This window comes from Doryrhamphus excisus, linkage group LG17 (assembly GCF_037039965.1).
Source record: "Doryrhamphus excisus strain RoL-2023G ecotype Guam linkage group LG17, RoL_Dexc_Guam_v1.1, whole genome shotgun sequence".
Lineage (NCBI taxonomy): Eukaryota > Metazoa > Chordata > Actinopteri > Syngnathiformes > Syngnathidae > Doryrhamphus > Doryrhamphus excisus.
This window is the reverse complement of record NC_136373.1, coordinates 17,415,442-17,442,186: the sequence shown is the minus strand read 5'-3', so window position 1 is coordinate 17,442,186 and position 26,745 is coordinate 17,415,442. Positions and strand designations below refer to the sequence as shown.

Genomic DNA, 26,745 nt, shown 5'->3' with positions numbered 1-26,745 from the left:
CATGTACTCTCCAATACATGATCCAAATACTGCATGCAATACACTGGAAACTCTGAAGTTGCCATTTATTGTTCAAGTAGTTATCAGGAAATGGTTATTTGCAAGTCGGTTTCAAAGTGTGCCCCCAAATTTCTGCCCCTAGTGGAGTTACCTTAGTTTGTTTTTCTTGGGCGTCCATCGTCTAATCCACACGGAAATGGCGTTGTGGGTACCATGATTCGGTATTTTCTAAAAACGGCTTCCAAAGTTGCAAAAATCTGAAAACATCGGCTTGGCATCACCGACCCACCGCCACCGCGTTGCCATCACGTAACCAGAAGTGAGCTTTGATGACAACCAACTTAATATTTCGTGACTGTCGCAGAAGTCATTCCACGTCTGGTGAGTCTCGACGAGCCTCGGAAAAGAGAAGACGGCAGACTTGCGTTTGTTCTTCTTCTGTGGTTTGGTGTGTCACGTAGTTCAGGAGCGTTCCGGCGTGGACAGGGCCTTGGAGTGTAGTTAGAATACCTTTTCCACGATAACCCGCACAGATCAAGCTTTCTAGATCTTCCAGAACCTGCACCTATTCCAGCTGTATTTCCTCAGATTTCCAAAACAGTCCGTTTTAATTCATTCCACCCAAGGCCCGCCTCCAGACATGCCCACTGCACTGTGATTGGTCCCACTCAGTTTTTACAGCTAACAGCTTGTACCCGTTTTTTGGTACGCCCATATAAGGAAGTGTGGTTCACTATTGTGGAAAAATATGGGTATATATATATCGTACAGGGCGGCACGGCGGTCGAATAGTTAGCGCGCAGACCTCAGAGCTTCTTCTTCTTCTGTGGTTTGGTGTGTCACGTGGTTCAGGAGCGTTGAATACCTTTTCCAATGCAGCTACACACAATAACCCGCACAGATCAAGTTTTCTAGATCTTCCCGAATCTGCACCTATTCCAGCTGTATTTCCTCAGATTTGCAAAACGCTGTTTTAATTTAGCTTGAACCCGAGAATGCCCATATAAGGAAGTCCTGTGATGTCACAGTGAGCCTACCAGTGAGCTGGTAGAAAAAAAGCTAGCGTTTAGCTTTCCACCCCAAACTCCTTCCAAAAAAGATCATGAAGTTTCCTGCGTCATCTGAAACTTTGACAAGGTTTAATATGAGAATACAAAATTCTAACAACATTTATAGGTCAGAAAAGTGGAAAAAGCATAATAGGTCCTCTTTCATATTTGGAACGCAGTCAGAATGCAATTTTTAGGACGCGCTTTGAACATCCAGGAATAAAGGACGCCATTCTGGCTCATTCAATCGCTAGGGCGACGAGGGTATTATGCCGAACAATTGGCCAATCACATTCAAGTCATCACTTGGAATAAAAGTACAAGACCAAAGCAGCGCGTCCTCGCGTACAGTATACGCGCCGACCTTTACATTCAGTGCGGCCTTTGCACGGCATGCTGCAGGGTCATGTGCTCGGCCCCGGTGAAAGGCAGTCTGTGCGTGCAGTAGTGGTGGACCAGCTCGGGGATGCTGGAGAAGACGCAGCTGCTCTGGTCCAGAGTGTAGCCCAAACCCTTGCTGCTCTTCGTCTGGGCGACAATGATGTGCACACAACTCTGGCTGGTCCTGACAAAGCAACAAGAGTAACACGTATTGGCGGAATATTTAAGGAATATTATCCATCCCTCCCGAACTGATGGTGTGTCGTGGCGAAGGTTCAGTGGATGTGTAACGGGGGTTAATGATGTGGATTCTCAAATGAATGAGCAGCGTACAACAAATGTGCACACGGCCGTATGCACACGCACACATATGCATGCACGCGCCTCCTGGCTCAGCGTTTGGGTTAGGTCAGGTCCCTGCCAGGTCTATAGGTAGATCAGAACTCTGTAGTCCTTCATTGTAGTCCAGCATCTTCATCATGGGTGCCCAACTTTTTCTACTGCATACTGACACATCAGGATGGGGGGGGGGGGGGGGGTACTTTACGCATCAAAGACGTCAATACAGTAATCCCTCGTTTATCGAGATTTATGGGTTTCGGACCTGACCGCGATGAGTGAAGGATTCCTTATTTATATATGCAATATTTTCATAGTTACAGTTTAGTACAAGTTTTGTTTGACATCATTAGAGCCCTTGAGACATGAAATAACAGCCCTATAGTCACCTTTACGCTCATATTACCCGATAAAGTGGACATAATAATAATCCAAACCTGCAATAAAAGCCTGTTGTTCTGGCAAATCAAGCCACATCGGAACATTGCAGTAACGTTACTGACACCTAGTGACCAGTGTAGAGTACTACATCAGAATTTTTTTATTTGTATTTTAGGTCATTTGCTCTTTTTTATGCTTAAAAATGCTTCATTTAGACATAAAATATGTGCTTTAATGTGCACGTTTTGGCTAATATTAGCATGATTTGTTAATTAATATATTTTTTAAAAACAGTGAGAGTGAATTTGAACCTCACGTTCAAAAGATTGAAATTATGATATGCAGAATTGTACACCGGACAACAGGCCTTCATTGCTATTACGTCAACATGCACAATAATAATAACAGCTAATAATAATAAGCTTCTTTTCTCTGATGATATCTCCTATATTGAATAATAGGAGTGTAAATGCGACTCTATGGGAGTTGTTTCATAACCGGAGGGCCCGTGTTTACAAGATGGCTGTGCAAATATTCTGGGATCAATTAAGCGAGTATACACACTCACTTGAGAGCGATGGAGTACTTGCTGGTTCCTGATTCGCTGTCTCTCACCAGGAAGCTGGCTTCCCTGCAGCGCTGCAGCTGAGCCTCAGCCTGCGGCCGACTCACACTCCCGTGGTACCAGCTTGGGGGGGTGCGGGGGGGGGCGTGGAGGAGATGCCGTCAAGCCGAGACATATGGACACAAGACAGACGTGAAGCGAGGACATGCGTCAAGGTGAGAGCCGCCGCAAGTCAAAACATAAACAACATGTAGAGGAGGCCTATTAGCACGCAAGATGGCAGCGACATACGTACGCCATATAAAAACAACAGGCAGCTTGGCGCTTAGCGATAATAATAAAAACAGACGACATTCCGTGGCTACAAGAGAGGAAGAAGCGCTAACACGCTCCGAGCATGTTCCCACTGATTCCATTTCAACAGAAAGGCCATGCTTAATGAGATGGAGCGATGCATTTTACACTTCAAGTCACACCTAACTCCACATTTACCATTCCTTATATTGCATCATTCTTTATTATTATTATTATTATTATCTTTCACGTGTGTACATGAGCGTCATTCACCAGCTTCCCGTTCTAACGGAAATTCCAAAAAGAGGTAATGACCAGTTCCACACTAATGCATTTCACTCCAGAGCAATTTGAGGCCATACAAATGGCCACAAGGAGGCAGTAGTGCATCATTTAATAAGGAATAAGACAGGAAGGAGCGTGGAGGAGTGTGTTGTGCAAAAGGTTACGCATTTTAGTGCACACGCTCGTGCACAAACACACACGGTTCAATTCCAAATGTGAAAATTTTAACTAGTTTATGGTGTTATAATTTTAATTAAATTGTTATTTCAATAGACCAGGGTTCAATTCCACCCTCGGCCATCTCTGTGTGGAGTGTGTATGTTCTCCCCGTGCATGCGTGGGTTTTTTCCGGGTTTCCTCCCACATTCCAAAAACATGCTAGGTTAATTAGCAACTCCAAATTGTCCATAGGTATGAATGTGAGTGTGAATGGTTGTTTGTCTATATGTGCCCTGTGATTCGCCAGTCCAGGGTGTACCCCGCCTCTCGCCCGAAGACAGCTGGGATAGGCTCCAGCACCCCCTGCAACCCCGGTGAGGGAAAAGCGGTAGAAAATGAATGAATTCAAGTCAAATGTTGTTCATGTTGGTATAGTTAAGTGCTTCTCATGGGACTTTTTATTTGTAATGCAGGCCTGCCAACATGTACCAATTTATAGTACTCAACATGACTCTTGAATACGCTTCTATGCTCTCCATTTTGTTACATTTTGCGGGTTTCAGTTTCAAGTTCAGTCTGTACAGTACAAATGGATGAATTAATATCATCACTTTCACAAGTATTTCAAATCGGGGGTGGTGCGAAAAAAACGTCCCCCCCCCCACCCTCGGGGGGGCCATGACAGAAAATTGAGAAACCCTGGTAGAGTTGTTGAGATGTTCGAGCTGTCAGAAAAGCAAAAAATATTTGTGTCAAAGTGAAAATTATGCTACCCTTTTTTTTTTAGTGGGGAACTGATATTTTCCTGAAACTTACCTATGTTTTACTTCTGATTACTAAAGAACGGAAATGGCCGAAACAATCTACTACAATGGTAGTTTCCATGTCCATATAGCCATCAAACACAATAATCTGTGTGCCTTGAAAGATCAGTCTAAATCATCTAAAATGGCCGCCACCGACGGGCGACTACTTTTGTACAAAGCTGAATGAAATGATAAATGATTTTCTTCTCACCCCTGCTTGTCCAATGGCAGACCGGGGTCCACTTTGGCCGCCTCCCCATCCGGTGGGGCGCCCCCCGAGGTGGGAGAGGATGGTTTGTTCGGGCTGGAAGAGGGTGACAGTTTCAGGGTGGGAAAGGTGGGAGACGTTGTCGTTATCGGGGAAAGTTTAAGGATCGGTGATGAGGGGAAGGATGGAGAGGATGAGGAGGAGGATGAAGAGGTGGAGACGAGTGTTTTATGGGTCCAGTTCTTCTGTCTGGGAGTTTGGTTCTGCTGCTGCTGCTGCTGGCGGATGGAGATGGAAGCGTTCTCTTTAGTCGGGGAACAATCCACAGCTTCAAACTGAGCTGGAGGAAGTCAGAGTCACAATGTCAGCCTTTCACAATAAAAGCCCAGCAGCTGCCAAAGTAAACATATCTTTGGAAAGTCATTCATTAGGTTTGTTCAGCTTCCGCTGTGAAGCAAACAGATAATTGTGATTGGATTACGGTACGAATACCACGCCCTAACAAGCCCCCCCCCCCCACACCAGCATCCCCGCCTACCCGACAAGGCTCGAACAATGTCCTCCTTCCGCCACTCCCAGGGAAGCTCGTACTCGCCGGCCGGACGGATGTCAGACTCCGGACGGGTGACAGGGATCCACACGCCCTCGCTGTCGCCCTCCAGTCTGCCCTCGTACGGCGTGTCGTAGATATTCAGGGGCGGGGGCTGCTTGCCCTCCTCCGGCTTCCCTTCCGCCTGGCCTCGGTCCAACAGAACGCAGACTTTGAGGAGGTCCTTGGAGCCCCGTCTGCGGACCTCTAGGATGAAACACTCCTTGCTGATATTCGCCTTTACGCAACAGCTACGGCGTAGAATCTGGATCGAATTTTGATTTAAGAAGCGACTTAAGAAGCTGGTTACGGCCGCTCCTTATTTCCCACGCCGTTTTTAGTGTTTAACAGTTCTGTGTTTGTACCTTCTTATTGTGTTTGGTGCCGCTATACCGACCCCTTAAGCTTGCTAGCCTCTTGGTCCATTGTTTACACTGTTAGCTTCGAGCACCCCTTCCCTATGCCGAGCAAGCGGACATCCTCACGGAGATACAGAGGAGGAGAGGCTGCAAAGCGGGAGTGAACGGCGAAAAAAGGTTGCTGGCTAAAGACGCTATTGACCATGTTTACGGTCCGGCATCACAGGGAACGGGAGTTGAAAGCGCTAGCGGCGCTAACCCGTGAGTGCCGCACTCAAGATTGAAGATTATATTTTACTTTGTACATTTAACTCTTTGTATTGAGCTGTGGACTCCTATAGAGATGCTACACACAATAACCTGCACAGAAAGCTTTCTAGATCTTCCAGAATCTGCACCTACAGTATTCCAGCTGTATTTCCTCGGATTTCCAAAACAGTCAGTTTTAATTCATTCCACCCAGGGCCCGCCTCCAGACATGCCCACTGCACTGTGATTGGTCCCACTCAGTTTGTACAGCTAACAGCTTGTACATGGGTACGCCCATATAAGGAAGTGTGGTTCACTGAGCTGTTTTAAAAAAATATATCATATTGTGGAAAAATATGGGGATATATATCATACAGGGCGGCACGGTGGTCAAGTAGTTAGCGCACAGACCTCACAGCTAGGAGACCAGGGTTCAATTCCACCCTCGGCCATCTCTGTGTGGAGTTTGCATGTTCTCCCCGTGCATGCGTGGGTTTTCTCCGGGTACTCCGGTTTCCTCCCACATTCCAAAAACATGCTAGGTTAATTAGCGACTCCAAATTGTCCATAGGTATGAATGTGAGTGTGAATGGTTGTTTGTCTATATGTGCCCTGTGATTGGCTGGCCACCAGTCCAGGGTGTACCCCGCCTCTTGCCCGAAGACAGCTGGGATAGGCTCCAGCACCCCCCGCGACCCTCGTGACCTGTTGTTCATAGACAACTGCGGACTTAAGCGGGAACTTGTTAGAGGGCTATTTGACAGACGGCTGGCCTGTCGACGTAAGCGGATCTTTGTAGGAACAAACAAGGTATGGAGATCTTTGTGTTGGTGACAGAGACAAAAAGATCTAGCACATCCTGATATCCCGAGCCGAGCCGCAAGTTGAGGAATGCGAGTGGTGTTTCTCGGCGGGCCGACAGCTAGCCTGCGTGTCTGCGCTATTGTGGGACCAAACAATGGAGGGACAGGAAGAAAAGGTCAACGCCGCTGCGGATTGGACGACTGACCGGCCGACTGACCGGCCGACTTCCTGACTGCTGGGAAGTGATTTGGTGCTGGGGGGGGGGGTTGAGCTTGTTTCGGGGTGGGTTGTCAGGATTGTTACATTCTGTTAACACATAAAGTGTGCGGGGGGCGGTGGGGGGGTGGCTTCCTATATCAAGAGAATGGGGCAAAGGAAACAGAGGCTGGAGACAGGAAGTTGGAAGAGGAAGCTGCGCCCATTGTCCCTTCACAACACTGTTGCTGTAGCAACCGCCAGAAAGGGGATGGGGGGGGGGGCAGTCGACACGCGAGCTGGGGGCTCCCGTTCGGCACCAAAAGAGCCTTTTAGCGGGATAAATGGAAGAACATACTGTACATTTTAGCTATTTATAGACTAAGCCTTCATTGGAACGCCTAATCAAATGATTGCTGTACGTAATTAGAATAAGCACAGGCAGCAAATATATTAGCATATTCCGTGTTTCATATTTTATCCGCACCGTAGCGTATTACATTGGTTGTGTTGGTGTTGATTTACTTAGTAGATTTAGTTTAGTTTTATTTAGTTTAGTAGATATCACATCAACACAAATCACTTCCTGCTTTGTCACCTTTTACACAAAGTACAAAGTAGGACACCCCCCTGCAAAGATGTTTTGGTTTCAACCAATCTTGCTCACAGAGTTTGCAGTTTGCAAACAAAGATGCATTTAAGTGAAATAGGCCGTTTCACTTTAAGGCTTCATTTTTGCTCTGACTCCCATTGCTTCTTTTCCCGTTTTTTTCCTGTTTTTCCCGTTTTTTCATCTTATGCCACCAGGCGGCACGGTGGTCGAGTGGTAAGCACGCAGACCTCACAGCTTCACAGGGTTCAATTCCACCCTCGGCCATCTCTGTGTGGAGTTTGCATGTTCTCCCTGTGCACGTGTGGGTTTTCTCCGGGTACTCCGGTTTCCTCCCACATTCCAAAAACATGCTAGGTTAATTAGCCACTCCAAATTGTCCATAGGTATGAATGTGAGTGTGAATGGTTGTTTGTCTATATGTGCCCTGTGATTGGCTGGCCACCAGTCCACGGTGTACCCCGCCTCTCGCCCGAAGACAGCTGGGATAGGCTCCAGCACCCCCCGCGACCCTCGTGAGGAAAACCCATAGAAAATGAATGAATGAATGAAGTCACAGCAGCTGAACAAAAATGAAGAAAACCTATGTATGTTTGAATTGAAGTTAATTTCAGCGCCATTGATTGACTTCTGCTTCCTAGTTTGAGAGAAGGCGAAACTCTGAAAATTTGGTCCAATAAATAAAGTTTAAGGACGTTGAATATTAAAACGCCTTTGACGTTGAGACTTGAGTTCAAATTCTCACACTGATTATTTTGGTCCAGGCTGCTTTCAAATAGCTAACTAACGTGTTTTAGCGTGTTTTACTGATAGCGTATGTCATGCTATCATTCTTTGTCGTGTCAAACATCAACAGGCGATGGATCTGAAGCAACGGTGGAAGCCGTCCTGACCTGTGATGATGACCTGGGCATCGTAAGGCTCCATGTAGCCATCGTTGACGCCAGCTCGCTCCGCCTCTCTCTGCTCTTTGGTTTTCTCTGCGTCGAAAGGATCCGCGTAGTCCTCCAGGATGATCAGCTGGGAGACGGGATGCAGAAGAGGAATTGATTTCTCGCAATGGTTGTTGGTTGCACCCCAAACTTTTTTCCTATTTTTTGTTCTGCCCCAGACGATTGAAAAATTCCCACATTTTTTCCCACAATGAAATGAAAATTTCCACAAAAGTTCCAAATATCTAAACCATTCCGGCACATTCTCATCCTACTTTTCCAATAATTCCATAACACAAATTCCATCCCAAACATTCTAAATTGAAATGAATAGAATTTCCCAACATTCCATTTCAGCAGCAAAGACAATTCTCACTATTCCCAAAATTCCCAATTTAACCCAACACAAACCCCATTTAACTTCTTACCACTTCCACACTTCTCCACCCTCAGTCCATTTCAACACCAAAACCGTCAGGCTATTTATTTTCCGCCATCTTTTACGAGGTTATTCGAGGTCAGGTCGGGGGGGCTGCAGCCGAAGCAGGGAATCCCGGTCTTCCCAGTGGGCCACTACGTCTAGCAGATCCTTCTCATGCTACAGCCGCTGTCTACTTTCCATATTACATTTAAAACATTCCAATTTTTCCAAAATTCCACATTTTCCAAATAATTCTGCATCCTCTGCAGCTAAGAGGATGCAAAGAAGGTCAAGCATGGATGGTTGAAAATACTCACCGTAGTTTTGAAGGCAGATTTTCCATTTTCGTTCTCGGACTTCGTCTGCTTGGTGATCCCGGTCACTTTGGGCGTCTTGTCCTGCTTCTCCACTTTAATCATCCTGCTAATGTAAGCTTGGGCCAAGCTGGAGGTCCTGCTGACCGGAGCCTTCTCTTCCGGTGCCTCCACCTTGCTGGGGCTCTTACGGCTTTTCGGAGCCAGGGTTTCCCACACGGTTCCCCCGGCCGAGCCGCTGTTGATGTTGTTGTTGCGGCCCAACTCCGTGGCTGAATTCTTCCTGGTCCTCCCGGCCAGCAAGGCGGCCACGCCGCCATCCTTACGCGCGTTTCCCTTCAGGCTGTCCCGGGAGAATGAAGCTTTGTGGCGGGTTTGGGGACCGGACTCGGAGGCCGAGCGGGCCCGTTCGCTGCCGTTCTTCAAGTTGATGGGGAAATCTCTGAACCATTTCGCCATGGTTGCCGAATATTTAGACGTCAAGGAGATAACTTGGTGTTTACGCACACATTTACGCACGGCTTATCGCAGTCTTGGCTCCCATGTATCCCAGTAGTGGACGTCAGGCTGCACCTTGCAGCAGTAACAACTATCCCCTCAGTTTGAAAAGAAGCTTTTCAAGAGCGAACACTCGAAAAAACTGGAAGTTTTTCCTGGAGCCAAGTGAAGATCCCATCACCGGTACGTGAGACGGTGCTTCCAGCTTGTCGACCACGCTAAGTCAGGGGACGGACGAGGAAAGTTGTGGGCACAGACTACTTTTTAGACAGCTCTAAAAACGATTCAAATATCGATACTGTTGATACCACGAGGTATCAGTATCGGACTGATACCAGCGTAATTGCAGTACTTATATGGCAGAGGTGTTCAAACCTTTTCCAGCCGGGGGCCACATAGTGAAAAAGGAAAGGATGCAACTTTGCCACTTTGATATTTTGTAGCTATGCAGTTATAGTACAGTAAATACTATATTTCAAGGAAAAAAATGCATATTCATATATGTAACTTGATCAATTTATTGGCAGTTTCGTTGTTTTGCACAATAGCTCTTATATATATTAACAATATACTGCATGTGGTATTTGAATTTGATCATTTGGGTACTATAAAAGTAGAATAATTGGGATTTGATTACATTTCTCATATATTATTAATATTTATCTGATATCTTCTTGGACAATATTTTTATTACAGGTGATATTTTATTGAACGTCTGAGCAACTTTTAATTTAAAACATTTTTCTTTAAAATTTTGTTCCTCACAATGACTGTAAAACATCCTAATATGTTTGGACATTTCTGGGCCCTTTTAATATGCAATCATAAGTATTACTTCCAAAACAGCTGATACTGGGTACTATCATACATAAAATAGTAGTGATTGCACTGTCCTACTTGTATTTTGATACTTAGTATATATTTGCACAAAGAATCCACAACATCTGATATTTGACTTGTCACGGCCATCAGGTGAATAATTGCGCCCTCTTGTGGTGAAAGTAGTGAAAATAGCTACAATACAGCGTCATCAGCCAGTGTTAGTTTCTATTGATTGCTGACTGTTCAGTTGTGGTAGTTTTATGATGTTCATCATTGCAGTTGCACTGAATTACAAGCTCATTTCAAAGACTAATAAACAACAGGTTGAATGATTGACTTCTTGTGTTGACCTATTGGAGACAAAGTCCACCAGCTAGGGCCCCGCCTACATATTTGTGCTTTCGTCCAATCAGAACAGTCCCTCGACAGAGACAGGGGCGGGACTGTCGCATCCCGGAGGAAGGTAACAGGTTGCAGTCGCCGCCGCATAATGAACTCTTTTCAGCGACTATTTGCGTCTTCTTCCTGAGATTTTTTGGATGCAAGTGTGGGAAAGTAGGCGACGCGTCTACCCCGGAGTGGAACCGAAGTGACGCAGAGGAGAAAGGGAAGCGAGGGAAGAGTACGAGGTAACTTTTTACGATGGTGGCGGGGATCCTCATTGTCAAGACAGCTCGCGAGCTGTCATGATACTTGTACTTGACTTTTTTATGTTGTTATTCCCTTCTTTTCTTTATTTTAAATCCACTTACACACTATAGACTGTATAGAATTTCGTCGTCTAACGTCATTTGAAGTTGGCTAACTCACTGGATGAAATGTGTTTTAAAACATTGTAATTATATCGAAACGATGTAAAAGCTAAAGCTGCTATATAACGAACGTAATGGTGGCATTTAGCTAGCAGCTCACCTGTGGCTTCTTGACTATTTGTCATCGAAAAAAGACGTCAACAGACGTTAAAAGACGTTAAGTTCACTTTTAGGCACATTTGATTGAGTTTTTATGGTAAAGATGCAGTATTTCAGTTGAATGGAAGGAATATGACTGAATAACCAGTGGACTAAATCGACAATTGTACCACAAACTAGCATTGTAACACATTTAGCTACACAATGTACTCCAGAAAAGTATCTTTTTTTTTATACTTTATTTTTATTTATTTATTTGTTTGTTTGTTTATTTTAACAAAACATCAACAGCAATACAAACACACTCAAAACAAAAAGGGGGCACTGGACATACATAGCACACAATTTGGCTATCCCATATTCCCTGTCATGGTGCAATTCCAGTCATTCCCTTGATTTTTGTCCGTGAACAGTGACCATTTCACCCATTTTTCTCCACACATGTCTTCTTCAGTCCTCAATCTATGTGTCAATAGTTCCATGTTATGTATTGTGTTCATCACACAAAGCCAGTCCTCCAGTACCAGAGGTCTTGGATTAAGCCATTTTTTGGTAATGGCTTTTTTTTTTTACCTGCTCCCAACATGATTTTATACAAATATCTATCTTCTCTTTACACATAGTCTCCCTCCAGGTGGCCCAGATACAATGTCTCACATGATAACCCAAAATCCTCTCCATGGTTTTACATACTCTCTCAAAAATGAATGATATTTGGGCAGAACCAAAACACATGTGAATGGTTGACATTGACTGTACCACACTGTAACTTTAAGATATTTTTGTTTAATTTCTGGTGTAATGCCAGAAAAGTATCTTTTATTTGTAGTACTGGACATTTAGATACAGTATGAGTTGATCAGCAGGTGTATGGGATCAATCTCAGGCCAGTTATCGGAAAGTGTGTCCATCCATGGGTTCCTATGGTGTTCCTTGTGTGCTGCAGTATTTGGTTCCACTGAACCTGCCTCTGTTTGCGCCAGTCAATGTGCTTGGATTTTGAAAAGAGGAATAAATGGCTGTTTGTTTGGGACGGGACCAAGAGGGGTCCTCCTCCTTTGTGTGGCCTGCATAATGGCGAGAGGGTCGGTGTGTGAGCGACTTCCGCACGTCTCTTTTAGTTTGGTCGGATCTGTCTGATGATGGAGTTCCTAAATGTCACTTCTACCTGCCGCATACCAAGTGACTCATTTGTGAGGTATTTTTACAGCGTCACTCAATACACTGGTTTTGTTGCTCAATAACCCAATCATGGCCTATTTTGGAACCGTTTTCATGATTCTTGTCAAGGGTCAATGAACTTTGACACATGTTAGAGTATTCAGTGTACAGCTTTTGTAAAGGTGTGGGTTTACCGTTCACTGAAAACGAGTCAACATGCTGCCATTGTCGTTTAAGTGGGTACACCTCAGTGTCCAAATTGTATCTATTACGCGCTAACCCCCCCCCAAAAAAGCAGGAAGTTTGCACATGAAGAGGAGCAATTTTTGTAAGGGGATATTCCATGTCAGGAGGGGGAATGAAAGGGCGCTAGGGGGGCTCGTTTGTCATTCTCAGAATTGCTGCCCTCGTTTTCCGCCCCACATCAGCCGCACAATAGGAGGATGGGTCCCCGTCGCCCTCGTTGTCCCACTTGGAGCCGCGTCGCCTACGTGACACGGATTAGACGGGGAGCAAATACGAGGCGTCATCACGGCAACATCGTGAAGCTCGGTTGGACAACGCTGATCAGCAGCGCTCTCGTGACCGTGTATCTCTCCGCTCGCCCGTGTCCGCTCGACCTTGGCGGAAAGACAGCCGGCCGCAGAATTCACGCTGTGCTGCACAAATGCGATGTGACGCCGCTTCCTCTTGCAGCTCCCACTGGTGGAGAAAAGAAATCCACTTCACTGTGCAGTAAATGTGATGGTGCAAAGTCACACCACGGACACTTGGAGGTTCTATCAGCTCTTTCAGGGTTTTTTTGGCAATTTGGTCCCCACCAAACTTTTACCAGAGCTGTGGAATGACCCTATTTGTGACATTGTGGGGTTTTTTAATGGCTGTGCAGAAGCTATAATTTGAATTTGCCAGAGCATATTTTTTTAAATGCCCAAAAAGTCCTACTGAAATTGTTTATTTAAAAATTTCAAGTTTAACGACTAGCTTTCAAGTTTTCATTGTTCTATTTGTCCACAAGATGGTGCTACTTTGTCCCATTCAAAGCATGCAGAAAAATGTCACATCTTTTACTGTTTCCTGCAAGGATGCCTAGCTACTGATGTGACTAGCGTGCGCTATTGATGGGCGATAATGGTGTCTATGTAAAAGGTTACATACCCCCCCCCCCCCAAAAAAAATATATATACTAGTTTTTTAAAAGCTTTAAGGAAAGAACATGAATATAGAAAATGCATATTTTATCCATAGTTTTTGGAAAGGTGACGATCTCAAGTGGGACTTTTTGTTTCAATTCTGATGCAATAATAATATTAATAATAATACACATTATTATTATTTTGGTAATGGTTTTATTTCATGCATCAGATTACAATTGAGTGCATCCCATAATCAGTTCCCAGTTCCACATGTCCAAAAGGAGTAGGAAGAAGCAAAGCTTATTAAATCCCACCCCTCCATCTGGTACTTTTACAATCACTAACTGTTACATTTGTTCACTTCCTGCTTTCCATAATACAGTTTAAGTTTTATTTATTTATTTATTTATTTATTTTTAGTATTTATAGTAGTTTTTGTGGGATTTTTGTGTGGAAATTTTTTTTGTCATCGTTTCCAAAATAATGAGGCGAGACAAACGCATTTGCATTAAAATTGAAGAATGTGTTGTGTGTAAGCGTCCACCAGTATGAAGGCGTACGAGTGCCAAACAAAGCCAACTATGTGATTGTTACTTTTGGTGTGGCTTGGGCTTGCAGGAGGAGGAGGAGGAGGAGGAGGAGGAGGAGGAGGCCAACCACTTACTGATAAGATACACTCGTCCTCTCTGTTTTCCAACCCGCTTTCCATCTCTCACCTTGGAACGCGGAGAGGGAGTGAAAGGTAGCGAGCCAAGAGGTCAGGGGTGGGGGGGTGGGGGGTGCTTTCATAGGTTGAACAGGTTTTAATAAGAGATCCGAGGGAACTAAAAAGTTTTCCTTCCGTACGTAGATATCTGGAGTATGTTGCTGGTTTGGTGCTGTCAGGCGAAAGTGATCCGTGGGTGTGTGCTTTCAAGTTAATCACTAATGCAGAGCGCTGAGCCGAGGACAAAGTCCACACCAGCATTAGTGGTGCACGTTTGTATGAAGTTGCTGTCCTATTGGATTCCAGCTGCTGTTTCGTGGAAAGCTCTCACAGGTTTGATTTCCACATTTGAGGGATTATACCAACGCCTCTTGGCTGGGGGTTGTTTGAATCTCAGAACGGCAGATCCCCTTGCTCTGGTATTATCATGGAGCCTTTATGGTTTAACGTTTATTAACCATTCTGGGAATATGTGAAGTACACACACACACACAGTTTTTAATGTAATACATAGTTTCTACTTCTACTTCTTTGAGTAAACCTTCATTGATCTTCCTGCCATTCTTTATGGAAGGTCCCGGAAGGACAGTTGGAAGGACCTGGACATTCTTCACAGACGTTCTTCAAGTGAAAAATCTGACATGAGAACATATTAAACACAGGATTTGAATGAAGTATCAGTATACGCCGAGACACGGAGAAGAGGTGGGACGAAAGGGACTCCTTCAAAACTTTTGCCGGCGCCATATCCGGCCCTCTTCCTGCTCCGTGCATGGAAGCCACGCAACACACACATGCCCGCTGTAGCGATGTTTGTTGTTAGCTAGTGATGGCGGTTTGGCAAAGTTTAGCTATCATTAAATGTAAAGTAAAACTGTAACACGTTTTTTCTGAGACTGCTTTTGTCTGCGAGCATAATTGGGTAAAAAATAATTTGGTAAAATATTGACATTTGTTGTGGTGTGTTGTATTAAACCGCTAAAATTGCTAACGTGCTAGCCAACAGCGTATTCAAATAAGCTGTGACGGTGTAAATGTGATGTGTCTTACTGTGACGTGTCAGTCGCGCCCACGGCAAATGAACCATGTCTTACGTCTCCTTCCAGTGTCGGCAGCATGAACACATCATCCTCCGCTCACAAGACTCCAGTGGACCACGGGGTCCAGATCCGCTTCATCAATGACCTCCACGAATACGGCGGAGGCCAGCCCGGCCCTCAACCCAAAACAAAGTCTCAGACCTTCTCCAAGTACGGCGTGGCGGTCAGGGTGCAGGGCATCGCGGGACAGCCGTACGTGGTCCTGAAAGACGGCAAGAAGGGCGACTCGTACGGAGTTCAGCTCAGGACTCAGTACCCGTCCGGCTACGGTAGCCTCCCCCGCAGGAGGGACAGGGGTGAGCCAACAACACATGAGGTGGAAGAAGGGGGGGCGCTACGCCGGGCCCAATCCCATGGGTCGCTCCTAGATAGGGAGGGAGGGGCTGGTGATGAGTTTCAGCTGTCTCGGCCCCCGGGGGATGGAAAGTCTGGTAGCTATGGCAACCTGGACAGCGGGCTGGGAGCACGAGGAGAAAGAGAACCGGCTCGGAATGTCTGGGACGGTTCTTATCAGGCAAGACCGAACGGCTCGGCGGGGTCGCTGGTGAGCGACAGCCGGGTCTTCACGAGCGCCCCGCAGCACGCACACTCTGGCAACCGGTTTGACGACGACAGAAGTGGAGGTCAGCAGCGAGGCCCGTCTCCTTCCCGCGACCCCAGAGTCGTGGGGCATCCGCGTGGCAACGCCCACCATTACCCGTCGCCTTCATCCTCAACCCACAGCAGCCCGGCACGCGGCCAGAACGCTCACACCGACATCCCTGGACACCCGGCGAATAAGCGGACATCGGGCCGATACGTTGCTGTGGAGACGGAGCCACAAGTAAGAACTGCCAGTACGGTTTTTCACGGCTGGACTTGGGACTGGGATTGGGTGAGAGCATTGTAATGTGTTGAAGGTGACCCCTGATCTGCTGCTGGACCAGAGTGCGGAGATGAGCAGCGAGGAGCAGATCATGCAGACCATGTACAGCATCCTGAGGGAAGGGTACGCTTGGCGGGTCTCCACATCTTCACGTGGAAAAGGTGGTTTGACCTTCTTCTCCCCTCAGGACCAATGAGAGCGACGTTTCCATCAAGCATAAAGTCAACATCATCTGCCAGAGGATTCACAACCTTCAGGTTTGCTCCTCACTCGACATTCTTCATCATACACAATCCTTATGTCTTTCTCTTTTCTGTGCATTTTAAAGAAATGAAAACGGACAAATTCAACACTGCATATCGCAAAATTGTTACTTAACATTGTCACACTCATCGAATTACGTTACTGGCGTATTGACACCTTGCCACATCACAGCAGAAAGCCGCTAGCCGGCGAGCAACTAGCTTTGCCCGCAGACAATGGCTCAGGCCACTACCAAAAGGTAACGCTGCTTATTGTTTTTGGTCGTGGAGTTTGGAAAGGGTAACGCTAGGTGTTACGTTGCTACCTACTGGAGGTCGCTATGTGACATCAACACGCCCAGGGAGGAAGTACAGAACTTGCACCTGGTAAAACCTTCCTTAAATCAAAGCAGTGAAGAGTCCACACACACTAGCATGCTAACCTAAGCTAACCCTGCTAGCTTCCATTCATGCTCTGAGGTTCCGTCAACTCCATTTCATCCTGTTACAGTACGGATATAAAATCATCACATCTCATGGCTGTCTCTTTTTATCTGCTTGTATATCTTTACAATACACAGAAATGACAAAGACGTGTGTTCATGTTTCACATAAGGATTGTGGATGATGGGCCATTCCGAAAAAGTGCACTTTTCCTAAAACACTCTTCCATCTCCATCCTCACCAGCACAAAGACGCACCCCCGGACTTGAGGAGGGAAAAGAGGGAGCTGGAGAGGAAGGTGGTGGAGCTCCAGAACGCCTTGCAGAAAGAACGCAGGGTAAGGCGGCGCCCATGAAGGCCTCCTTGAAAGCCGAGCAGCAGCTCTTGAAGTTGCAGTGGTTGCGAGTGGGATTCCCCTGGAGTGGTCTTGCCTTTTTAACAACCCAAACCGCGAGGGCTTTGGATACCGTGGAGTGGGCTTCAGATTAATCCCTGGATTAATCCCTTAAATCCTCTGGCCTGGTCAGAGGTGCACACACACACACACACACACACACACACACAAACGCACAACAAGGCAACTTGAGTGGAAGGATCCAATGCATATTGTCTTAAGGAAGTCGGGCAGGTTTTAATCTCTAATAGCCCATAAGAACTTAATCCCTGCTGCATATTGATCTTTGGCCAATTGCCCCGGCAGCTTTAACATTTGCTAAAAGCTCATTGTTTACGCTTGAAAGCCCTCCAAAGTCGTTATTCATTTATTTATCATCTGCGCTCGTGCAGGGCTCCGTTAGCCACGCGGATAAAGCTCTGAAAGACGAGCTGGAAACCTGCTTGGATGCTAATCTGCAGCTGCAGGAAACGCTGGACCGGAAGAAGAAGGAGCTGAGTGACAGCCACTCTGAGTGAGGAACGCACAATTCACACGTTGAATAAATTAACACTCCACAAACTTTAAGTGGAGATATTGTATTTTTTAAAATGTATATATTTTTTAAATCACACACTCAGAACGGAATAAAAGTAAGAACATCACTGAATCAGTGGCTCGTGTTCCAACCGTCTCCTCTCTCAGACTGACTCAGCTGCGCATCGAGAGGGAGAATGCGGAGGCCCGTGCCAGGGACATGGAGGACCAGCTGGCTGAGCTTCAAGATGAACTGAGAAGAGAAAATGGCAACAAGGCGGTACGATGAATTCTCCCTGAGCACCCCTGGGTCACTCGGGACAAAAACGTATACGGCCGTCCTGTTTAGCACGGCTAAATGATGAATGAAATGATGAAAATGAAAATAGAACTGCTGCCCCCTGCTGGGACAGAAATACATTGCCAAGCTCTTGCAATTAATCCAACACGAAGTGTCAATCTGGGAATGTTTCAGGACGTGGCCACTCTGGAGGTGCAGCTGATGGACGTCTGTCAGCTGAAGCAGAAGCTGGAGGAGGCCCTGCGCCAGCGGGAGAGGGAGCTGACGGCGCTGAAGGGAGCTCTGAAGGACGAGGTGGCCACCCACGACAAGGAGATCGAGGCGCTCCGGGAGCAGTATAGCGCCGACATGGAGAAACTGAGGAGTAGCATGGAGCAGGTGTCTCAGGTACGCTCTCCTGTTTTTGCCCCTTGTCTAGTCTTGTGGAGAAGACAATATCAATTACTCCTTGCAGCCCCAGACCATGACATACAGTACCCACCACCATGCACACTTACACAAGCTGTACACTGACTACTCCAACCACCTTTCATTGGTATTGTAGCGGTGATTCATCTGCCATAACGGAATCTTTTCTCTTCCCTGTCAGTCTCATGCGGGGATAGAAGCCGAGCGCTTGCGGGTCAACACGTCCGTTCGCACCCTCCAGCAGCAGCTGGAGGACTGCAGAGACGAGAGCAGCCACTGGATGGAGCAGTTTCACAACGCCAGGGACGAACTTCGCTCTGCCAAACAGGAGTGAGTCCTGACAGCGATTCACGACGACCATTACGTCGCTCTAAATTACGTTTTTTTTTCCTTCAAGACTCCTCCAAGCGCGACTGGAAAAAGAAGAGAGCGAAGAGGAACTGAAGGAGCTCCAGGACAAATTGAACACAATGAAACAGCAGATACCGGATCAGAGCCACAAACAAGCTCTCAGCCAGGTGAAGGAGACTCGCAGGTCCACAGAGAACTCATCTTGGGAGAGCAAACTAACTAACCCGCGTGGCGGCCATTTACCTGCGCAGGAGCTGGAGCAGAGCCACGCTGATCTGCGCAAGGCAAAGTCGGAAACGGACAAGCAGAGGACAGAGTTTGACAAAAAGGTGATGGAGATCATCTCCATCAAAAAGGCCCACCAGGAGCAAGAAGCAGAGCTGAAATACGAGATCGACCGGCTCAAGAACCAGTTGCAGAGGGCCAAAGATGACTTTGCCAAGGCCCAGGAGAAAAGCAAGCTGGTTAGTAAGATGACACATGAATCAGTTTTGATGCTTTGGTGAAGAACAACCGTCAGCCCCACCCTGAAGTGGCCGTTGATTGGCTTTTTTAGCATCGGCTGATCCCAATGTAGTAGTGAGGGCAAGGTGACGAGCGGCGAGTAAAGGAGAGGAGATGTGAAAGTGAAAATCCAGTCATATCCAGATTGTGTCCTTGTTTGTATGTCCTTCAGCTCCCGGATCCCTCCACCATCTCAGAATTGGAGCAGAAGCTGAGCGAGGCACAGAATGAATCCAGCCAGCTTAAAGAAAAACTGTCATTGACTGAAGAGGAGCTGGAGGCCAGCAAAGCCCGTTTGAGCAGAGCGCAGGTGGACCTCACATCCTTGGAAGACGCCCAGAAGGAGCAGACGGAGTCCAACACACGTCTCAAAGACAAACTCTCTCGGTTGGAGGTGAGATGTCTTCCTAACGGTTCTCAGAGTGTCTCGGCTCAGGGTCATGATGTCCTGATGTCCCGATGTCTTCAGGCTCAGCTGCAGACCAACGCTGCTGAGAGCTCAGAGGCCGAGCTCGCCCTCCACGCCGAGGTGAGAGGCCTGAGATCCGAGCTGGACGAGACCAAGAGAAAAACCTCGCGCTTGAATCAGGAGCACCGTGAGCTCAGCCAGCGTGTGGAGGATGCGGAGAAGGACAAGGAGGCGCTCAAACAAAGCCTCGGCCAGGTGGAGGATATCAAACGACAGCAGGAGAGGGCTCTGGAGAAGATCAACAAGGAGGTACAAAGGAGGCTCCTTAGTCCAGTGTTTCCCAAGATTAACTGAGCCAAGGCCGCCATCGGAAATATCTCACAGCATACCACAGCTGCATGAATATTGTGTGCCTTCTGCCATCTAGTGGAAGAGCATGTAATTGTTCTACCACGTCGCTAGAAGGTACATTATTCATCCAAGATAATATTTTCCCAGGCGCTGATGACTGATGGGAATCACTGCACACGTAATCCCAAAGCGCCAAGATAATCTGCCCCTCTTTGTCCTTGTCTCACTTTCAGTTTGAGTCTCTGTCCTCGTCCTCCACCAAAGAGTTGCAGGCTCTCAGGGATCAGCTGGAGGAGCAGAGAGACCGCGCACGCAAGGAAATGCAGGAGGCGCAGCGTCACGGAAGCGACGCTCAAAGCGAACTGGACAGAAGTCACACAAATCTGAGGCGACTGGAGGAGGAGGTGGACGCCAAACACGGCATGATGAAGACTGAGGTGGGCGCGGCCGTGCCTTCGTGTGACGCGTGTGGCTCTCCGACAGATGTCACGGCAGAAAAAGGAGCTCCTGCTGGCGTGTGAGGAGAGAGACAACCACCAGCTGGATAAAGAGATGCTCACCAACAGACTACGCCACCTGGACGGGGAGATGGAGGCGGGCAAGAACAACCTCAATGAGAAGATCAGAGAGATTCGTATCCTGGAGGTATTTGAATTATTATTATTATATAATTATGTGCATTCGTGTTTTGGGAGTAAAAGCCATGTTGAGGGGGAATGGACCATGCAAGCGGAATAATAAACCACATGAACGGATTGAAAGAAACATTGCTTGGGGAGTAAGCCATATGGGGCCTTCAAGGGGACAGCACTTTTTAGGGAACTTTGCCATCATTCACAGTCCACATATTTCTTTCCCTTTTCTGTGCATTCTAGTGCAAGAAAATGACTTAATATGAGCTAGCTGACAATGGACGTCATGGGAAATGCGTATTTTGAGGCTAAAAAAACAAAACAAAACACCAACAATGTTGTATTTACATAACTGACTTCTATATCAACCCAGCTACAGTGATATTATTGTAGCAGCTAGCACGAAAAGCTATATTTATCTGGCAGACTAACATGACCGCAACTGTGATAAGTGAATTTCCGTGAAGTAGGATTCAATATTAATTAATGGAAACCTTTTCAAAATAATTTTTACATTATTAGAGCCCTCTAAACATGAAATAACACCCCTACAGTCGGTCACCTAATAGACATAATGGGATAAAATAAGCCTTTTTAGACATGGACAAGAGGGTGCACGGTGGAGCATGTGGACAGGACCGGTGTTGATGAATGAACGTAACGCAGCTAAAATGTGTCCTCCTGTCTCTCAGGACAAGTTGAAGCGTTTGGAGTTGGAGCTGGAGGAGGAGAGGAGCAGCGCAGAGATGCTGACGGAGCGCGTGTCCCGAAGCAGAGACCAGATCGATCAGCTGCGCTCGGACATCATGCAGGAGCGATCGTCCAAACAGGACCTGGAGTTGGACAAGAACGCCATGGAGAGACACGTATGTCCGCCTGCTCGTGCACGTGAGGAGACATGTTCAGCTCGACTGTTAACGTGCGCGGCTTTGTCGCTCGCTGCAGCTCAAGGAGCTGCGGGGTCGTCTCGCCGATATGGAGGGCCAGTCTCGTTCCTCGGCTGGAGTCTCTCAGCTGGAGAGCAAAATCCAGGAGCTCGAGGAGCATCTCCGGAGTGAGGAGAGGTAATCTGAGATGCTGGTCCAGTTTCAACTGATTTTTCCCTTAAAAAATAATAGATCCGGCTCTAGGTCGGGGGCAGTGGGTTGTGAGGAGGTGGGAGGACAGGACGGTTTGTCCTGTGGTTTTGTTCGGGGGCCCAATGTCCCTAGCTTTATGTAAATAGTATTTAATGACCATAGGAAGTGAAAAAAGTGTGTACTAATCCTTTTCCACAGCATATGGTCATCATGTCTGTTTATGTGTGCAGAGAGAAGAATTCTGTTTTGGCGTCCCAGCGGCGTCTGGAGAGGAAGCTTAAAGAGCTGAACATGATGCTGGACGAGGAGAGACAAACATACACGGAACAAAAAGATCAGGTTGGCATGTTAACAATATATTTCCTTAGTGTGGAACCCGTTTATGTGGACACCCCGTCAAAAGCCTGCGTCGAGGTACCAGCCTTCCAGAATCGCGTCACATCAAGGCTGTGATTGATGATTTCCTGTGCGTATATGACTCAAGGCGTCATTAGGTGACAATTCCTCCGACGGACCACATCCACCACCCAAAATTCTAAATCTGCGTCAACATTGATGGGGACTGCAGAGCTGTGATTGGTTGGAAAAGCACCAAAAAGTCCTCCAAAACAAAAGAATGCAAATTGATGAGCGGTTAGTTGCACCTCCAGTAATGATCTAGGTGTCGTTTTAGTCGACTGCCGCTACTACACAGGAAGTTAAACAGCTAGTCAACAAGCTAACGGCGCCTTTCAGCGTTTTGGCAGACAGTTCTCAAGCACAAGGAAAGTCTCTACAAGCGTTTGAGGGGGCGGCACGGTGACGATGCGGAGGCACGGTCCAATCTTACGTCAGCCAACCGATCACTAAAAAAGGCAGCAGGAAAGGAACTTGCTTCATCTTCAAAGCGTTGGCACAGCACCCAAGATCTTTTCTTCTGTTTGCAGTCAACTTCTCACCTTCTTTTTCCTGGCTAACAAAAATCACCCACACCCATTTGCACAAATGGAGGGAGATGACGTCAGCAAACTGCAGTAGCTTGAAAGATCCTTTATGATCAGGCATGTCCTTCGGCCCGTGGCCAACGTCCCTATTAAATGCGCAGCAATGACTAGTTCCACGTACTGTCAGTCAACAAGAGTCAGCCAAGCCAAGGATGTTGAGTTTTATAAAACGGGCTCGCCTGCATTTAAGTATCAAGAAAGCGTGTGAGCGCTCATCTTGTCTTTCCAGCTTTCTCTCAAAGTGAAGGCCCTGAAGAGGCAGGTGGACGAAGGCGAGACGGAGCTGGAGAGGGTGGACACGCTGAGGAGGAAGGCTCAGAGGGACATGGAGGAGCAGATGGAGCTCAAAGAGGCCTTGCAGTCGCGGGTCACCGCTTTGGAAACGGAGCTCAAGTAAGCTGCTGCGGCGTTTTCATCGCTACTTTTCCTCGCTAAAGCCTGATGATGACGGGTTACACAACAACTTTTTGCGTCACGTGAGGAAAAAAAACTGCATGTGAGTGACGCCATCACCCGGGAATTCCGACGCATAGTCCTCACACACCTGGAAGAGATTCTCAGTGTGTCTGAGGTATTTCACAGTGTGACGTGTGTACAATGTATCACCATAAATGCCGTTTTATTACACCCGAGCAACCCCTCAGGGCCATCCGAGGCCAGGCATGCTCATGGCTATGGCTTGGTTTGCCCACTAGAGGGAGCTGTTGAACGCCGTCATATAAACACACAGTAACAATGGCGATGCTTGGATGTTGCAGGAGGAAAGCCACAATGCGGCCCGTGTTGGATTCATCCGCGCTCAGCTCGGATGACGACGACAGCATTTACGACCCGTCCTCCATCACCTCCATCCTCACTGAGGGCAACCTCCAGACCAGCTCCTGTTGAAGCCTAGCTCACCTTTAGCCCAGTAGTCCAGACCAAGGAAGGGAGTGTTGTAAAGGTTAGTAGGGTACGCATTCTCCACTTAAGGAGTGAATTGAAGGAAGCCGAACTTCCTCTGTGGTCAAGGGGACTTCCTTCTGGGAGGTAGACGAGTAGACTGACAAATGAAGGGTGAGCTCCATTGCTGCGCCACTTGGTACATGGTATTAGCTTATATAGTTCCCCTCCAAGGCTGAATAAGTCTACTATTTCTATGCATTGTTTTTTATATAAAGCCACAGAACACATCATGGAATTACGATGCCTTCAAATTGATTATGAAAATGTCAAAGTTTGTATTTATGTAATGTTTTAGTCTGAATTTGGATCCACTTTGAACAATCCCTGAAGTAGATTTGCTGCACTGGGTTGTTTGTCTTAACGTGGGATCGTCGTACTTAGCTTTGTTCAGGTAGCGCCATCATGTTGTTGCTAACCAGGTACCTTTCTGACTGTTTGCTTTTGTAAAACATTTGCATTTAGTAAAGAAAAAATGACTTTTTTCATCACGCTATCACTGTGTGTATTTTTGGGGCCTTTTTTCACTTCCATGCGGTAATTTGAAGGAGTCGCGCTGACGTGCCCTCCGTCACTCCTCCAGCTTTTTAGGGAGCGATCACATCACTCACTAACGAGCTTTTTAAAAGCGTGACTCAGAAATACTCAGCAAAAGTGACGTTTGATAGCGGCTTGAAATATAAAATACTATCATCTTGTCACAGAACAAAGAGCATGTTTGGACAAAATCAAAGATCAAAACCAGGATTTCTAAACGGACCAGTCAATACCACCTTTTACTGGGAAAAAGTATATACAGAGTTCCCTCACTTATCACAGGGGATAGGTTCCCAAAATAGCCCACAATAAGTGAACACTATATACACTTTTCTCAGACGGGCATTCACATTTTCTCATAGTTTTCTCTCGTCCTCAATAAAGTTCAGACCTTTGTCATCAACTAGAATGTCATGTGATGAACCTACGTCAATCATCCTACGAGGTTGGACTCATGAAATGATGAAGTGACTCGTGTATTTCCTCTGACCGTGCCTCTTTGTCATCCTGGCGCCGTTACACTGTAGCGTTTTTATGTCTTTGTTAAAACATATGCAGTATGTCTGTGTATTTTCCTCCTTTAGTAATGGCGTCCTACAGCTGCAACTTCTTCCTCCTCCTCCTTCGATCACAGGTGCCTTTCACAATACACAATGTTTAGACGACAATGTGGGTGTTGCCGGGGATATATACTGTATATGTGTATATACAATAAATCAATCACTTGCAGACGGTTCCTCTGTATGTAGGGATGTCCGATAATTATCGGCCTGATACCAGCGTAAAAATGTGACATCAGTATCACATTTTCTCCCAATCATAAAAACCTGCTGTATACAACACACTTGTTCATTCCAATACAGGGGATATGTCATGTTACATTGTTGTATTGGTATCGGTATCAGCTGATATCGGTGTCAGAAATTGAGAGTTGGACAATATCGGTTTTCAGCAAAAAAGCCAATATCGGACACCCTTAACTACTGTTTTATATTGCGTCTGAATTACTGGTGGATTTTCACCATTCCCATCAGTAACCACCACGAAAAGAGTGTTAAAGTTGAAGGGGCCAGCTTATGTATTTTTCAGTTTGTATTGATAATAAAGCTGATATTCTATTGTCTCCAATGAAGGTGTCTGGGTATGGGGCCATGCTAACGGTGTCATTGCAGGTCACGGTTGTTGTTGTTCAGGTGTGATGCTGCAGGCCCAGCTATCGGGTGTCGGCTGGTGTTGACAGGTATGCTTCATCACTAAAGCTGCGAGCTAACACGGCAGATTGGCGCCGTTTCTCACGTCGCAAATATTGTTTCCAGCTCTCAAGCATTTCACGAGTCACGCCTAACTGGCTGATGTTTTGTCACACACAGCAGGGAAGCCGCAGACTATTTTTTTGTTTTTTTGCAGCCTGACACCAAGGCTAAATGTCGCCAGGCCTCAAAGTAGAAAAGAAGCAAATCCTCTATTTATGTATTTTGTATGAGCAGCTGTTGATGTGATCTCTTATCTCCTGCTGCAGGTTGTTTTTGCTCATGACGATGAGGACGCCCGTTCCGGAAGAGGAAGAGGTGTGTTGTCATGTGGCCTTTTAGGGAGACGTGCATATTCACATCATTCTAAGGCAAGTCCTCTTTGCTGTCGCACACGCTTTGCTCATGCTCCTAAGTCAACATCATCACTCGCCACGCTGCCTTTCCACACCAGACAAAGACGGGAATCATTTCACATCTTAAATGCACATGAAAGGCAGCACGCCGCAGGCCGGCCTGTGCCGCTCTTCCGCCTTTTTTATGCCTTCACATCCTATTTGGTACTCGGGTGTGGCCCATGGCACCGTCGGAAAATATGATCGAAGAAGAAAACACAATATTAAGTGAAAAAAGTTGTAATTTGATGGCAATAATGTTGTAATATTATGAGGAAAAATATCATTTTAAGTAGAAATATTATGAGTAACAAAGAATAAAGTTTTCATTTTCGGAAAATTAGGTGGTAGAAAAAGTTCTAAAGCCAAAATATTATGGAGGGAAAAAGTCTTAATTTTATGAGAATAAAATTGTAACGTTACAAGGAAGAATTATGTAATTTTAATAGCAGCGAGTTGAAATATTAAAGAAAAAAAATTGTTGTAAGGAAAAATAAAATTTTAGGAGCATAAAGTAGAAATATTATGAGAAACAAAGAATAAAGTTGTCATTTTTGGAAAATTAGGTGGTAGAAAAAGTTCTAAAGCCAAAATATTATGGGGGGAAAAAAGTCTTAATTTTATGCGAATAAACTTGTAATGTTACGAGGAAGAATTATGTCATTTTAATAGCAGCGAGTTGAAATATTCAATAATTTTTATTCTTTTATTTTATTGTTTTTATAATGTTTTTGTTGTGAGGAAAAATATAATTTTATTTATGAGAAACAAAGAATAAAGTTGTCATTTTTGGAGTATTATGTTGTAGAACAGGTTCTAATGTCACAAGTCAATATATCAGAAAAGTATTAGGAGGAATAAATTACAA

At 46.1% G+C, this 26,745-nt stretch overlaps 2 protein-coding genes across 3 annotated transcripts; one reads left to right on the top strand and one right to left on the bottom strand.

Moving 5' to 3' along the window:
• Positions 1 to 1,055: 1,055 nt before the first annotated feature.
• she (Src homology 2 domain containing E) lies at positions 1,056 to 9,696 on the bottom strand. The gene is made up of 6 exons (XM_058083969.2): positions 8,944 to 9,696; positions 8,167 to 8,293; positions 5,006 to 5,263; positions 4,471 to 4,807; positions 2,719 to 2,838; positions 1,056 to 1,614 (listed from the first exon to the last, which is right to left on the bottom strand). The coding sequence occupies exons 1-6, from the start codon at positions 9,397 to 9,399 to the stop codon at positions 1,422 to 1,424; spliced, it is 1,491 nt and encodes a 496-aa protein (XP_057939952.2). The 5' UTR covers positions 9,400 to 9,696; the 3' UTR covers positions 1,056 to 1,421.
• Positions 8,890 to 25,348, top strand: cgna (cingulin a). 2 transcript variants are annotated; one of them, XM_058083953.2, is made up of 20 exons: positions 8,890 to 10,889; positions 15,281 to 16,097; positions 16,174 to 16,262; positions 16,327 to 16,396; positions 17,070 to 17,162; positions 17,612 to 17,733; positions 17,904 to 18,015; positions 18,211 to 18,423; positions 18,626 to 18,774; positions 18,842 to 18,962; positions 19,047 to 19,259; positions 19,472 to 19,693; positions 19,769 to 20,017; positions 20,293 to 20,463; positions 20,543 to 20,704; positions 21,384 to 21,557; positions 21,637 to 21,755; positions 22,001 to 22,109; positions 22,983 to 23,146; positions 23,512 to 25,347. In XM_058083953.2, the coding sequence occupies exons 2-20, from the start codon at positions 15,291 to 15,293 to the stop codon at positions 23,639 to 23,641; spliced, it is 3,489 nt and encodes a 1,162-aa protein (XP_057939936.2). In that variant the 5' UTR covers positions 8,890 to 10,889; positions 15,281 to 15,290; the 3' UTR covers positions 23,642 to 25,347. The 2 variants fall into 2 exon arrangements, with proteins under 2 accessions (XP_057939936.2, XP_057939937.2); XM_058083954.2 differs by lacking the exon at positions 8,890 to 10,889 and adding an exon at positions 14,091 to 14,210 and having other exon boundaries at positions 23,512 to 25,348.
• Positions 25,349 to 26,745: the final 1,397 nt, after the last annotated feature.

What these genes read in the sequence shown, in the direction of transcription:
- she (XM_058083969.2), bottom strand. Translation starts at nt 9,399, where the DNA reads ATGGCGAAATGGTTCAGAGATTTCCCCATCAACTTGAAGAACGGCAGC. An exon ending in AATCTGCCTTCAAAACTACG is followed by an intron (nt 8,294 to 8,943) that starts GTGAGTATTTTC and finishes CCCGTCTCCCAG; the next exon opens with CTGATCATCCTGGAGGACTA. An exon ending in CTGCCATTGGACAAGCAGGG is followed by an intron (nt 2,839 to 4,470) that starts GTGAGAAGAAAA and finishes CACCCCCCCAAG; the next exon opens with CTGGTACCACGGGAGTGTGA.
- cgna (XM_058083954.2), top strand. Translation starts at nt 15,291, where the DNA reads ATGAACACATCATCCTCCGCTCACAAGACTCCAGTGGACCACGGGGTC. An exon ending in ACAAACTCTCTCGGTTGGAG is followed by an intron (nt 19,694 to 19,768) that starts GTGAGATGTCTT and finishes CGATGTCTTCAG; the next exon opens with GCTCAGCTGCAGACCAACGC. An exon ending in TGAGGCGACTGGAGGAGGAG is followed by an intron (nt 20,464 to 20,542) that starts GTGGACGCCAAA and finishes GCTCTCCGACAG; the next exon opens with ATGTCACGGCAGAAAAAGGA.